The following is a 13,667-nucleotide window of genomic DNA, read 5'->3' on the forward strand; positions in this document are numbered from 1 at the left end:
ATTTATCCTTCTCTGTCAGAGAGCCCTGGTGCTCCAATAAATTACAATTCCCAGAATTCCATAGCATCACTAGGATTGGCATCACCCAGTGTGGTAACTCATGGTGTCACCCCAGCCATTCACCTCCTCCCATAGCACACCATACAAAATCCTTAGTAATGTTTTTTGTACTAATGCTACTCATAAATTGTAATTCCTGTATATCACTGAATGACAAAAATTGCAATAGCTTGGACATAAACAACTAACCAAATTAAAATTATACCTTTAAATTGCAATATCACACACACAACTGAAATGTATTTACATGTACATAGTTTCACGTGGTTAGTGTGAAAATTTGGTAAGATGTGATGTTTTTAAAGAAAATTTAAAAATAATTCAAAAGTATAAAATATCTAACGCTTATCCTTTTTCCTCCTACTGAGCCAAGCCCCATTCATACCATCTCTTCCTCTGAGCTCCAGCATTTTAAAGGGAAGCAGGCAAACAACACAACTCATTTCTGCCCAAAGGCAGATGTTTGGGAAACAGTTCCCCCCCCCCCCAGGGTGTCACCTGGTGCTCTCCCCCACCGCACCCCTGGCCTCCTAATGATACCCTCTTCCAAAGACAGACTAGACACATTACAATATAAGTAGGAAATGCATACAATCTGTCATGTTTAGGTATGCCTTCTATTCAGGAGAACACCTACAGTGGTCTATAGTCTGTAGCTGACATTAGTTACTGCTATTCATTGATTATGTCATAGTTATTTGTTTTTACTGTTTTATGTTGTTTGAAAACACTGAAAGAATATTGTAGAACTGAGCAAGTGCATAGGTGTAGTAATAGTTGCTATGAATCAGTTCCGTCATTTGCTTTTTCTCATTTGTAGAATGTTCTGGAGCCAAACACTGCTTGTTTGTACAGCAGTCATAGCCTTCTGGGTTAACAGCTGTCTGATCCCTGTATCTTGCTGTTTACATTGGCAGAGAGGGATCGTGGGGACATTAGGAGAGAGAGATCACCTTCTGAGCATCTTGTAACTGTACACAGACTTCATGTTTTTAGTTTCCTTGTGCCAGAACTAGCCAGTGGGCCATATCTGCCCTTTTTTTCTGAGCTCTTTCCCACTCAGGATTGGGAATGCATGCTCTGGCACCGCTTCTTGTCTTGGTACCTAATTTCTGGGATGGGTTATCTGCAATGCAAGGTTATCTGCACCTTGCACACATAGTGAGCCAAGTAAGGACAGTGGAAGCTAGGAGACATGCACAGGCCTTCTTCCTTACAGACACACCTACTCTGAAAGAGGAGATGGGCAGTGTCTGATGGTTCCTTCCATATCAAGTGAAAGGAGAATCTCTTTCAGGTTTAAGTCTGAACTTCAAAAACAAACAAAAGCTTTCCAAGTCCTCTTTATACCCAAATTAGATTCAGCACCTTGGATAGCCCCTTTATGGTTCAGACTTCAAACTGGAGTTGCTTCAACCCTCCACAGACATGGAAGCCACCCGCCATCACTGGAGGTGGAGGAAATGTATCTGTAGGTGAAGTGTCTGCCAGTAGTATTGAAATGGACTACAGCTGATGCTGACTCCACATTACAAATCTGAGATTTGCTGAAGTTATTTTGTGGGTTACTTTCTATCCAGATACTCCATCTAGCCTTCAGTGTGTAAATGCTTCAAGAGACAATGTCAATTTGACCAAAGGCACTCTGCTGAAATCCTTGAGCTTAATGCCCCATCTCAGTTGTGTGGCAGATTTTCTTTGTGAGTCTGGACCATAATTGCTGCCGTTTTTGTCCCTGTGGAGGGCAGATCACAGGACTTCTGTACTTTTTTGCTCCTTCCGCCAGCTGTCACTTTCAGGGGAAGGCTTCAGGGATCAGAGAAACTCATTCTCTATGTTTGTGTTAAATGTATCCAGCATAGCTGTGCATCAGTTTGAGGTGGCGAGCCCTTGCTCAGTTATGTACACTGAATAAAAACATACATCATTCTGAGAATAATTTCATCCTCATGGAGAATTCCCTGGATATTGCTGCTTCTACTAATGATGATGATAACAGATAGCAGTGGGGATGATGAGGATGATAGCTTTCTTTGCTGTGTGGCTAAGTTATTTTGCTTTTCTTTTTTCCTAGCTGGGAGGCTGTGGTATCCTTGGAGTCGGCATATGGCTAGCTGTTACTCAAGGGAACTTTGCCACTCTCTCCTCTTCCTTCCCTTCACTGTCAGCTGCCAACCTGCTGATCATCACGGGGACTTTTGTAATGATCATTGGCTTTGTGGGGTGCATAGGAGCCATCAAAGAAAACAAGTGCCTCCTGCTCAGTGTGAGTATAAAACTACGTCTACCTGTTGTCTACTGGCATGCTCTCTTCTGACTTCTGAATGTTTTAGCATATTAATATGTTAATGCCCAGTATAGTCTTAACTTTAAAAAGTGTACTTAATTAATGATATTTATTGTATATATTAGTGACTAGCCCATACAATGACTATGCGGCAGTGTGTGTTGAAAATGGCTGTTTTCATCTGGGTAGTACAGGAAGCAAAACTTTAATGCACTAATGATATGTGGTGCTACATATGAATCAAAGATGGGTAATGCAGTATACAGAGAGAATGTGGTGTAGTGGTTTGAATGTGGGACAAGGATTCTGGAATACAAAGATTTGAATTCCTGTTCAGCTATGGAAACCTACTGGTGACCTTTGACAAGTAACACTCACTTAGCCTCAGAGGAAGGCAATGATAAAACCCCCTATGAACAAATCTTGTCAAGAAAACACCATGATAGTTGCCCCTTAGAATTGCCATGAGTTGGAAATAACTTGAAATCATACAGCAGCAACAACAGCAATGTAGTATATGCTAATAAGCATCTAGACTAGCCACCAGGAAGACAAGAAAGCAACTTAAACCGAGGCCATTGCACCTTGGGTGAGATAATCCGATACTTACAGATTCGTGTCTTTAAAGATATGCATAGGAACACATTGATACAATCAGAGAGTTATATAGTCCCTTATTAATAGTACATTATTTTTGATAAACCCTAGCCATTAACAGTAGAAATATAAAAATAGAAACCACATTATTTTGTTCTTACTATTTAGCAATGAAATGCTTTTAGTTAATGTATCTGTGGTATGATTTAATAATTCATCTGTAATTGTTGTGAGAGAAAATGATATGTACAGCAAACATAGTTCAGGTTCAGAACTAAACAAATTTAAAGCTATGTCTTGAATTTTAGGCCCCATACAGACAGGCCAAAATAAAGCTGCTTCAAGTCACTTTGGAGGTATGCTGTTTAAATGATGCATGTGTATTAAGAGTCCAGAAGCCATGCCAAAGCCACAATCCAGTCTTAAGGACTGGAGCACAGCTTTGGCGCAGCTTCCGAACTCTTAGGACACATGCATCATGGAAACAGCAAACCTCCAAAGTGACGCGAAGCAGTTTTATTTTGGTCTGTTTGTAAGAGGCCTTAGTTTGAGTCTCTAAGGCGTGTTACAGACGGGCCCATGAGGCGCCATCATCGCGCTGTCATTACGCGCGAGGGGCGGCGCTTCCTGATGCACCTTGCTCCTCGTACGTAATGAGTGCGTCAAAATGGCGGCGCCCTATACAGATGAGTGCCGCCATTTTGATGTCGCGCAGATGTTTATCACACTATACTCTTAAAGTGCTACTATTCCACTTTGACTCCTCTAGCTGCCTCCTGTTGCATTCTGGGATTGGCAGTTTTAAGGAGGAGTATTTAGAATTCTCAGGCAGAGAACTTCTCTGCCTGAGAATTCTAAATACCCCTCCTTAAAACTGCAAATCCCACAATGCAACAGGAGGCAGCTAGAGGAGTCAAAGTGGAATAGTAGCACTTTAAGAGCATAGTGTGATAAACATGGCAGACACGCAGCGTCCTGATGTCACACACCGGAAGTGGAACCGCGAGTGCGTGCTTCGGCACTTGCAGCGTCTCTTCCGGGGCCCAGGAAGAAGCGCCATTTTGGCGCTTCTTTGTTGCTGCGCCTGGGAACCACGCGGTTTGGCTGCTGCGGTTCCCGGACGCAGCAACAAGCAGCGGCGCGAGACCGCCCGTTTTGGGTGGTCTGTAACGTGCCACAGTTATTGCTAATTACATATGAGAGTGGCTTCTTTTCCAAATGTTATCTTTGATCCTTCATCCCACATTTTTTTCCCTGGGGAATCAAAGGTGACATTCTTCCCATGCCAGGAGGTACATAAGCTGGGTTAATACCATGGTTTTTCAGCATATATATATCACCCTATCTCCAATCTGGATGACAGCCAGATAGAAAGAAAGCAGATCATTTGCCCAGCATTTTGAAAAATTATGATTTTGGACTAGGATATCCAGAATACTCCAATGTATGGCCATTGGCTGATCTTCTAGGGCCTTTCCCTCTTACACTATGATCCCACTTTAACTGCTCTGGCTGCACCCTGGAGATTCAGCACCTTTCAGCACCCTGGATTCACCATGGACAACTCAACTCTCCCCAAAATACCCACTTCTGTTTCTATAAAATCTGTTTTGGGAAGTGGGTCAAACGTACAAAGAAGCCTTGGTTGCGTTCTAAGTAAAATATTGGAACAACCATTTCCCACCCTTTTGCCAACTGGGTATATTCAGCGATGGGGGGGGGGGGGTTGTTCTAATGGTGGGTTAAGGAGGGCTTCATGGATTTTCTATTAACCTTGTTTGACTTGTAATGTTCTTATGTTTTCCTATTGATTGTCACTGTATTGATATTGCTTATTGTTATTTTCTGTTTTATATGGCTGGGGGGCTGGGCTGGGATTAGTTTGTTTTTTATTGTATTTTTATTGTACTTCCACTGTTGTTAGCCACCCAGATTCCTCATTGATTAGGTGGGATACAAATAAATTATTATTATTATTATTATTATTATTATTACTATTACTATTACTATTACATGGTTTATAGGCAATTGGATCCCTTTTCCTGCCCCATACTCTGTGGCTTGCCTGCCTGAACTGCCAGCATTATCCATTCTAATAGAAATGGATTCTGAATTTCCCCCCTGTTGCTATCATATCCCAGCATGATGCAATGGCTTGAGTGTTGAACTGTGATTCTGGAGATCAAGGTTCAAATCCCCACTCAGCCATGGAAATCCACTGGGTGACCTTGGCTGAGTCACATTCTCTCAACTTCAGAAGGAGGCAAAGCCAAACCCCCTCTAAATAATTTTTGCCAAGCTAAACCCCACAATAGGTGTGCCTTAAGATCACCATAAATCAGAAACAACTTGAAGGCATACAGCAATCCTATCCCACAGCTGATTGATTTTTGGCACCTCTTTGTGAGTGCAACATGACCCCATTTTTCTCCTGCAACTTTTAGAGGTGTTAGATGATAGCATCCAGTATTTCTGGAGGGTGGGTGGGATCTCCCACTGCTATCACAAGTAGCCTGGAATCTGTCATTATGTGACTTACTTTGCCATTGGGATTAATTTAAAGACTGTAAGGAGATAGGGTGATATTTAGATGCTGAAAAAAAGCAAGCCCAGGAAACAGCACCAAAAAAGCCCACAACTTGGTTCCGATACATGGATGACACTTTCACCATTTGGATCCATGGAGAAGAAGATCTGTCTGTGTTCCTGAACCATCTGGACAACATCCACCCCAACATCCAATTCACTATGGAAAAATAAAAGAAAGGAACACTGCCATTCTTGGATGTCCTAGTCATCTGCAAACCAAACCAACGTTTGGGAAGCACAATCAAAACACTGGTAGACTGGGCAAAAGGCATCTGCGAACCCCACTTCTTGGAAGATGAACTGAAACACTTGGACCGGGCTCTACAAGCTAATGGTTACTCCAGCTTAGACATCAGAAGGGCTGCCAGGCCCAGAAAAACCCAGAGGAGGGAAGACCCCAAAAGGAAAGTATTTTTATCATACATCAAAGGAGTCACAAACAGAATAGGCAAATTGGTGAGGAAGCACAACCTTCAAATGGTTTACAAACTGACAAAGAAAATCCAGCAAATGCTTTGCTCAGCCAAGGACCAGAAAGACCCTCTCACAGCCGCAGGAGTTTACCGCATACCATGCAGCTGCGGACAAGTCTACATAGGGACCACCAAACGCAGTGTACAAACCAGAATCAAGGAACACAAGAGACACTGCAGACTGGGCCAGCCAGAAAAATCAGCAGTAGCAGAACATGCCACAAACCATCCTGGGCATAAAATACTGTTTGAAAACACTGAAGTTCTGGACCATGGCAACCACTACTATGTCAGCATGCAAAGGGAAGCCATTAAGATCCACAAACACCTGGACAATTTCAACCGGAAAGAAGAAACCCTTAAAGTGAACAAAATTTGGCTACCAGTCCTGGGGAATAGCAAGATGAAGAATCAACAAATGCGAATGAGAAATCTCTTAGGGTCAGGGGTTTCCCAGCACTAATCCTCTTTTGCAGACCCTCCTACCCTGAGGCCTGCCATTAGCAACAGAACAATCCACATGCAAATCACTCCTGCCTTCCCAGGGTCTCACACACACACACACAATTCCTTTCCAGGCAAGCATTCTCTGAAAATGCCAGCCACAGATGCTGGTGAAACGTCAGGAAGAAACTCTTCAAGAACATGGCCACATAGCCTGAAAAACCCACAAAAAAACAATTAGTATATTGTTGAAGACAATATTTAAATAAATTTTATACCAATGGCTCTTCTTTCTGTTACTAACGCATACAGTTCAGATTTGGCCCAGTTAAGGCCATTCAGTACTTTTGTTGTTGTGTGCCTTCAAGTTGTTTCCAATGTATGACAATCCTATCATGGGGTTTGCTTGGTAAATTTCTTCAGAGAGGGTTTGCCATTGCCTTCCCCTGAGCATGAGAGAGTGTGACTTGCCCAAGGTCACCCAGTTAGTCTCTAGCCAAGCCAGGATTCCAACCCTGGATTCCAGAGTCCTAGTCTAACACTACTTACCTCTCAATATAACTGAGTCCAACATTTCATTTAAGAGATTGGTCCTAGATCAGTGGCATCACTATGGGGGTGCGGGGGGTTCAGACCGCATGAAATGACACTCTAAGGGGGGGGGGTGATACCACTGCTCCTCAGACATCTGCATTTTGGCAGAAATGAGCTTTGGCATTCACCTGTATCTCTTTAAAATGCTAAAAAGATGGTGTGAGTGGGGTGAGGCACAGTGGAACGGAAAGGAGAGGCCCCAGTGGTTTTTTTAAATTAAACTTTCAAATTGTAATTTTTATTTTTTTAAAAAAATTAAAATTCCTTTAAAAACATCACATTTTACCAAATTTTCACTGTAACTACATGAAACTATGTGTATGTAAACACATTTATTCTGTGCGTATGGCACCATAATTTAAAGGTATAAATTTAATTTTGCTAGTTATTTATGTCACAACTATTGCCATTACGTTCAGTGTTATGTGGGAATCACGATGTATAAGCAAATTAATACCAAAAAACATTACTAAGGATTGCGTATAGTATGGTATGGGAGGAAGTCAATGGGGGAGGTGACACCATGAGTTACCGCATGGGTGACACCAACCCTAGTGACTCCACTGCCTTAGAATTTTTTTTAATCCCTTTGTTGTAAGATGCCTTGAGTTCTGAATTTAGGAAAAGGCAGGATGTTACTACTTGGAAGGCTTTGGAAAGGAAGGATAGATCTTTTCTGTGACTAGATTATCTCTACCAATAAAATTGGTAATATTGTTGAGACTGGTTTTGTTGTTGTGTGCCGCATGAGTCAACAGTGTTATGCAGCAGCTAAAAAGGCAGATGAAATTTTAGGCTGCATCAATAAAAGTATAGTGTCTAGATCAAGAGAAGTAATAGTGCCACTATATTCTGCTTTGGTCAGGCCCCACCTGGAATATTGTGTCCAGTTCTGGGCACCACAATTCAAAAAGGACGTTGAGAAACTGGAGCGTGTCCAAAGGAGGGTGACTATAATGGTGAAAGGTCTGGAAACCATGCCCTATGAGGAACGCCTTAGGGAGCTGGGGATGTTTAGCCTGGAGAAGAGAAGGTTAAGAGGTGATATGATAGCCCTGTTTAAATACTTGAAGGGATGTCATATTGAGGAGGGAGCAAGCTTGTTTTCTGCTGCTCCAGAGACTAGGACCCAGAGCAATGGCTGCAAGCTACAGGAAAAGATATTCCACCTCAACATTAGGAGGAACTTCCTAACAGTAAGGGCTGTTCAACAGTGGAACACACTCCCTCGGAGTGTAGTGGAGTCTCCTTCTTTGGAGGTCTTTAAGCAGAGGCTGGATGGCCAGCTGTTAGGGATGCTTGAATTGAGACTTCCTGCATGGCAGGGGGTTGGACTGGATGGCCCTTGTGGTGTCTTCCAACTTTACGATTCTGTAATTCTAAGGATTTCCAAATTATTGTGACCCTATCATGGGGTTTATTTGTTTAGAGGAGGTTTGCTGTTGCCTTCCCCTAAAGCTGAGAGCATGTGGCTTGCCCAAGGTCACCCAGTTGGTTTCATGTCCAAGTGGGGAATTGAACCCTGATTTCCAGTCTCATAGTCCAATGCCCAAACCATTATGTCATGCTGGTTCTCTGATGCTGGTAATGTTATCAATTTATCTATTGGTTTATTGGCTGATTGTTGTATTTCTATACTGGCCAGTAGCCTATGCTCTCTGGGCATTTCACAAAGCCAGGATTAAAAACAGTAACTCCATAAATATGATGAAAGAATGTAAAATCTAGAACATATCAAACAGCCTCAGAATGGTGGTAAAACAAACTGTGCAAGGATCTAAAATGGGGAGAGAGATAGCAGTCCATGGGCTCCATGAAACTCCTCAGGATGATTTTGTAGCTCCTCCAGCTCTTCCAAGACCTTACACTTCCCAAACACCAACACTGGCAAAACATCATTTACAAAGGCTTCCAGAAATAATAGACAGCTAATATATATCCTTCCCATCCAGCCCCCAACCTTTCAGGAAACAAGAACAGCAGGCCAAAAATCTGTGGAAATGAAAACTACATGTTATTTTCAGTTTTGTTTTCAGCCAGTTTGGGTGTGTGTATGGTATAGAGGGACAATAGATGCTAAAGTCACCAGATCCTGTCTGATCTTGAAAGCTAAGCAGGGTTATCCCCAGTTAGTACTTGGATGGGAGTCCACCTGTAAATTCCACGTGTTGTAGGAAATAACTATCAAAACCACCTCTGAGTAGTCCTTGCTTAAGAAAACCATTTGAAATGCACGGGGTTGCCATAAGCCAACAATCAACCTGAAGGCACAAAACATACGCAATGTTTTGGGAAGACTACTGCCATGACATATACATGGTGCTGCCCTTGAAGATGATGGAGAGACTGCAGACAGTGTAATACACAGCAGCTAGATTGCTGACAGGAGTACTTTATAGGAACCACATGATAGCAGTTTAGAAAGAACTTCACCGGTTGTCAATTCCAACTAGCACTGATAATATCTAAAATTAAGTTGGTTAATAAAACTTCTGGAATGCTAGGAAATTTGGGGGTCTGGTGTTCATAAAGTTTTGTGCCAGTGCACATGTTTTTTTTTTATTTTTAATTTTTAAAAAAACAAAAAACTATTTATATTGTCTGTGCCTTGCCCTGTGCTCTCTTCATGCAACATTTTAATTTATGAATAGATAGCCTAGTGAAAATTAAAATAATTCATAAATATGTGCATGTCTACATATATTGTTCAAGGAAGTGCAATAGCTTAGTTGGCTGCTTCTACATTTATTTTGCCATTTTATAGTACAGTTGAAATCAGTGATGCCTGACTTAGCCATGATTAATTTGCCTCTTTGCTACGAATGGGAATAATGAATGGCTAGCTTAGCCTGATGCAACTCAGACTGTTTTTCAAGAAAACTTAAAAACTCTTTCTCTCTTGCCAAGAATGATGTGTCTCACAATGAAAATGGAAGCACTGAAATCAGATTTCAGTAGAATATAGCTTTTCAACTAACCAGCTTCAGCAGTTTGCAGCTATTTTGTCATGCTGGGTTTAAAGGACAAGAGGTTTATTCTGGGGAATGGGAAAAAATGACACAGGTTTCTGCTAAGGGTCACTTTTCTTTGTTCTGCTGTGTGCTTTATGAGATTGTGTTCATAATTCATCGCAACAACACTTTGGGTCTTCAGAAAGTGGTTTTCTAGTAACATATAATAAATAAAACCCTTTTCTGATTTGGGTCCAATTCCAGCAGATAGCAAGAGGACTGAATCACTCCCTTTCTACTCTGGGTGAATGTCATGTCTTACGTGTTTGAAATAGCTGCATAACACTCCCTGCCTCTCTTTAAGAAGTAGGGAAGGAAACAGAACCGAATGCTACTTTTTATTCCAGAACAGTCATTCACATTAAATCATTCCAGTCAGCACAATTTAGAGCAGTCTAAAAGCTAAAGATGAGAGGCTGAAGAAAGTTGGCTTTCAGGCAATTTTGTTTCCATTGTTTCTTGATTTTCTTGAAGTATGGCACACCTTAAATTGAACCTTGCCATGTCTGAGAGGAAAACTGTCATCTTGTCCTGCTGTGCTTGGTATGGTATGCACTGCATTTATATATGAATAGTGTCTGCTTTTTCTTCCTTTCGCGTCTGTATGGTGCATGTGATTGTTAGACAGTAAAAATAATTTCACATTGTTCCTAGGGATAGATTTAAACACATCTCTGAAATCCAGCTGTACAGATATTATAATGCAGTATGGGGCTTCAGTACAGGATATAAACCTCCTGTTGCAAGGTATAAAAGCTTCACAAAAGTAATCTTGAATGATGGGATAAGGGAATCAATTACAATGTGGGGGTGTAGATTTAGAAGGCTGAGGTTAGTTCAATTGGCTATTTCATGTTCATTGGCCATGCTGACTGAAGCTGAGATTTTTATCCCATCTTCTTCCAAATATCTCATACTGACATACATGGGATGGGGTATCTTCTTTATCCTTGCAACAATTCTGAGTTCAGTAGGACTGAGAGCTACTCACCTACCCATGTTCTCATAGTAAACATAGTTAAATGAGGGTTTGACCCCAAGCCTAAAGTAAAGGCCAGGATGAGATGTAGTTTGTGTCCTACTGGCAGTGTTCTTTAGCTAACAGCATCTATCCTTTGATAGCTAAGGGGTATCTGACTCATTCACTACTAGCAGGTGAGTCCCAGTTTTCACAGAATCATAGAGCTAGAGGAAGATCAAGATCAAGTCTGATCTTGTTCTTAGCTCAGGAAACCCAGAGGCAAAGCTTCCTCAAAAGATAGGTGTCCAGACTCTGCTTGAAAACTCCCAAAATAGGAGACTTCTTCCTCTCAGCCAGTAATTGATTCCTTTGTTCATTCACTCTTTTCTTCCTCACTTCAAACCAGCTTGATATGTTTTGAGTATAATGCACAACTTCATCTCCTTTTCCTTCTGTTCACAATAAGCAAGGAGATTCAATGACTTAAGTGTTAAGAAACTCATCAAGTTTACCAGTCACATGAATTCACTTATCATCATAGACTCATCTGTGGCAAGCACAGAGAGAGAAAAGAAAAAAGAAAAAGAGAATATTGCTTGGAAAAGGTTTTTGAAAAATGTTCTCTTTCTATTATTGCACTTTATTGAAGAGCTGACATTTGAGACTCTACCAGGAACAGGGAACTTGTCTAGTAAGGTGTTAAAATGTATGTGAAGATTGATAAGGAGTGGTCCCATAAATGATTCTCTCACAAGTGATTTTTTTTCCAACAAAGACATAGATAATGATTACCATCATCATTCTTCAGCCTCTTGTCTTGATGGCTTAAGGCAGAAGCCGATAAATGGAGGAAGACAATCTCTTCATGGCCGGCATGAAGCATCCTTTGGGGAAAGGCTGTAACTCAGTGGTGGAACACATGCAGAAAGTCCTCAGTTCAGAACCCTGGAAAACCGTTGGTAGTTGGTAGACAGTAGTATTTACTTTTTGGACCAAAGGTATGATCCTGCATAAGGCCACTTCCATGTTCCTTTGTACCTGAATGACATTACTTCTTGCTGCCATTTTGAGAAGAACTACAGAGGAAAACAGAAGTGTTTGGGTGTAGTATGGGGTCCTGGGGTGGGTGTTGTGAGATGTTTTCATGTGTCCTCATGCATTTAGGGAATTTTCTGCACAACCTTCAGACAAAAACAACATGAAAATTACACATTTTTTTTAAAAAAAATAAAGTGGGAGGCTTTAGGATACTGCTGGGGGTTTCATGGGCACAAAATTGGGCCCCAGGGGATGCATGTCTACTATGGACCACACTCTGCCTACCCTTGCTCAGAAAATACCATAAAGACAGCACCGGCTCAGTAGAAGTTGAGTCTCCCTTATCCTAAATTCTAAAATCTGACATGTTCCAGAATTCTAAAAGTTTAGGAACCAAAACAAATGTAGTATATTATATATATTTGCAAGGATGGAGATGGATGCAAGGCTGGAGATAGACATGAACCAATGACCAAGAGCCCCATCGAAGATAGAAGTGGGTGGCTAGAAGGCTCCTCAGAGATCTCCTGAATAGTTATCAGGTCCCTTATATAAAACAAAATGGTGCAGTATTTGCAGGCTGCAGAAAGACAGAATTGAAGAGAGCAAGTGGGATAAAAAGACCCATTGTGCTGCCATCAGAAAAAATAGTTGTGTGAGAGACTCATCATCACAAAGTGGTGGCAGCGGTGAGATATAGTAAAAAGGAGTGAAGGATTTTGAGAGATTTTGGCAATGCCACGTTGTCACCTTCACAGGCCTGTTCATGTTTCTTTATTGCAATATATGAATTACAGAGAATGAGAGACAGAGAGAGAGAGAGAGAGAGGTCCATCCTGATCTTCCTTCTCTCTTCCTTTAGCAGTTTATGAAGGCAGTTATTTGATGTTCATTTTTCAGAGCACAGACAAAGCATTTGTTTTAATTAGTAGACAGTGTCATTGTTGAAGGCTCAGACAAGGGGATATAAATTAAGATGTAAAACCCAAGAGTTCATGGTTGTTTTTTCCCCAGTTCCATTTCCTGCAGCCTATTTTCTCTGACCTGAATAATATCAAGGGACCTTAGACTTTTTGCTTAGGACAAGAAGAACAAGTGTAATTGTCTTGCATGTTGTTAGAAGATGACAGAAGTCAGTAGTTAGCATCTTGTACAATGCCTGATTAAGACCAACTGTTCGTTACTTCAGAGAGGACTGCAAAAAGAAATTCTAAGTGGAAAAATAAATCCTAAGTGAGTGTTCCTAATAACTGTATCCAGTTGCTGGTATCTAATTACTACTATCTTGACAATTTGTAAGAGGAACACATTTGACTGCAAGAAAAACCCATGCTTGAAGTAAGGCCAGATTGATAAATAATTTGCTTGATTGCATGACCTGGCAGAAGACTCCACTGGTCAAAGCTGCAGAATCTGGCAGCGGCATGCATCCTTGCAAAACGGTCAGCTCCTTGGTCAAAATAATTTTCTATTCCAGGACTAGAAAATCTTGCAGAAGGGGCAGGTGTCCAGTGAGAATTGTCATCTGCCTATTCTTAAGGACATGCTTTTCTTTCTTTCTTTCTTCAACCATAATAATAATAATAATAATAATAATAATAATAATAATAATA

The 13,667-nt window shown here is 41.2% G+C and overlaps 1 protein-coding gene across 11 annotated transcripts in view; it reads left to right on the forward strand.

Moving 5' to 3' along the window:
* LOC149314349 (tetraspanin-4) overlaps positions 1-13,667 on the forward strand; it is a 771,146-nt gene that overhangs the window by 654,708 nt on the left and 102,771 nt on the right. For all 11 annotated transcript variants that reach the window (XM_089520921.1, XM_089520920.1, XM_089520922.1 and 8 more), the window contains one exon: positions 2,135-2,326. In XM_089520921.1, coding sequence (XP_089377047.1) covers positions 2,135-2,326 — 192 coding nt within the window. The remainder of the gene's footprint in view (positions 1-2,134; positions 2,327-13,667) is intronic.

The sequence above is a fragment of the Sceloporus occidentalis genome, unplaced genomic scaffold (genome assembly GCF_023333645.1).
Source record: "Sceloporus occidentalis isolate IW3139 unplaced genomic scaffold, rSceOcc1.0.p SCAF_4, whole genome shotgun sequence".
Taxonomy (NCBI): domain Eukaryota; kingdom Metazoa; phylum Chordata; class Lepidosauria; order Squamata; family Phrynosomatidae; genus Sceloporus; species Sceloporus occidentalis.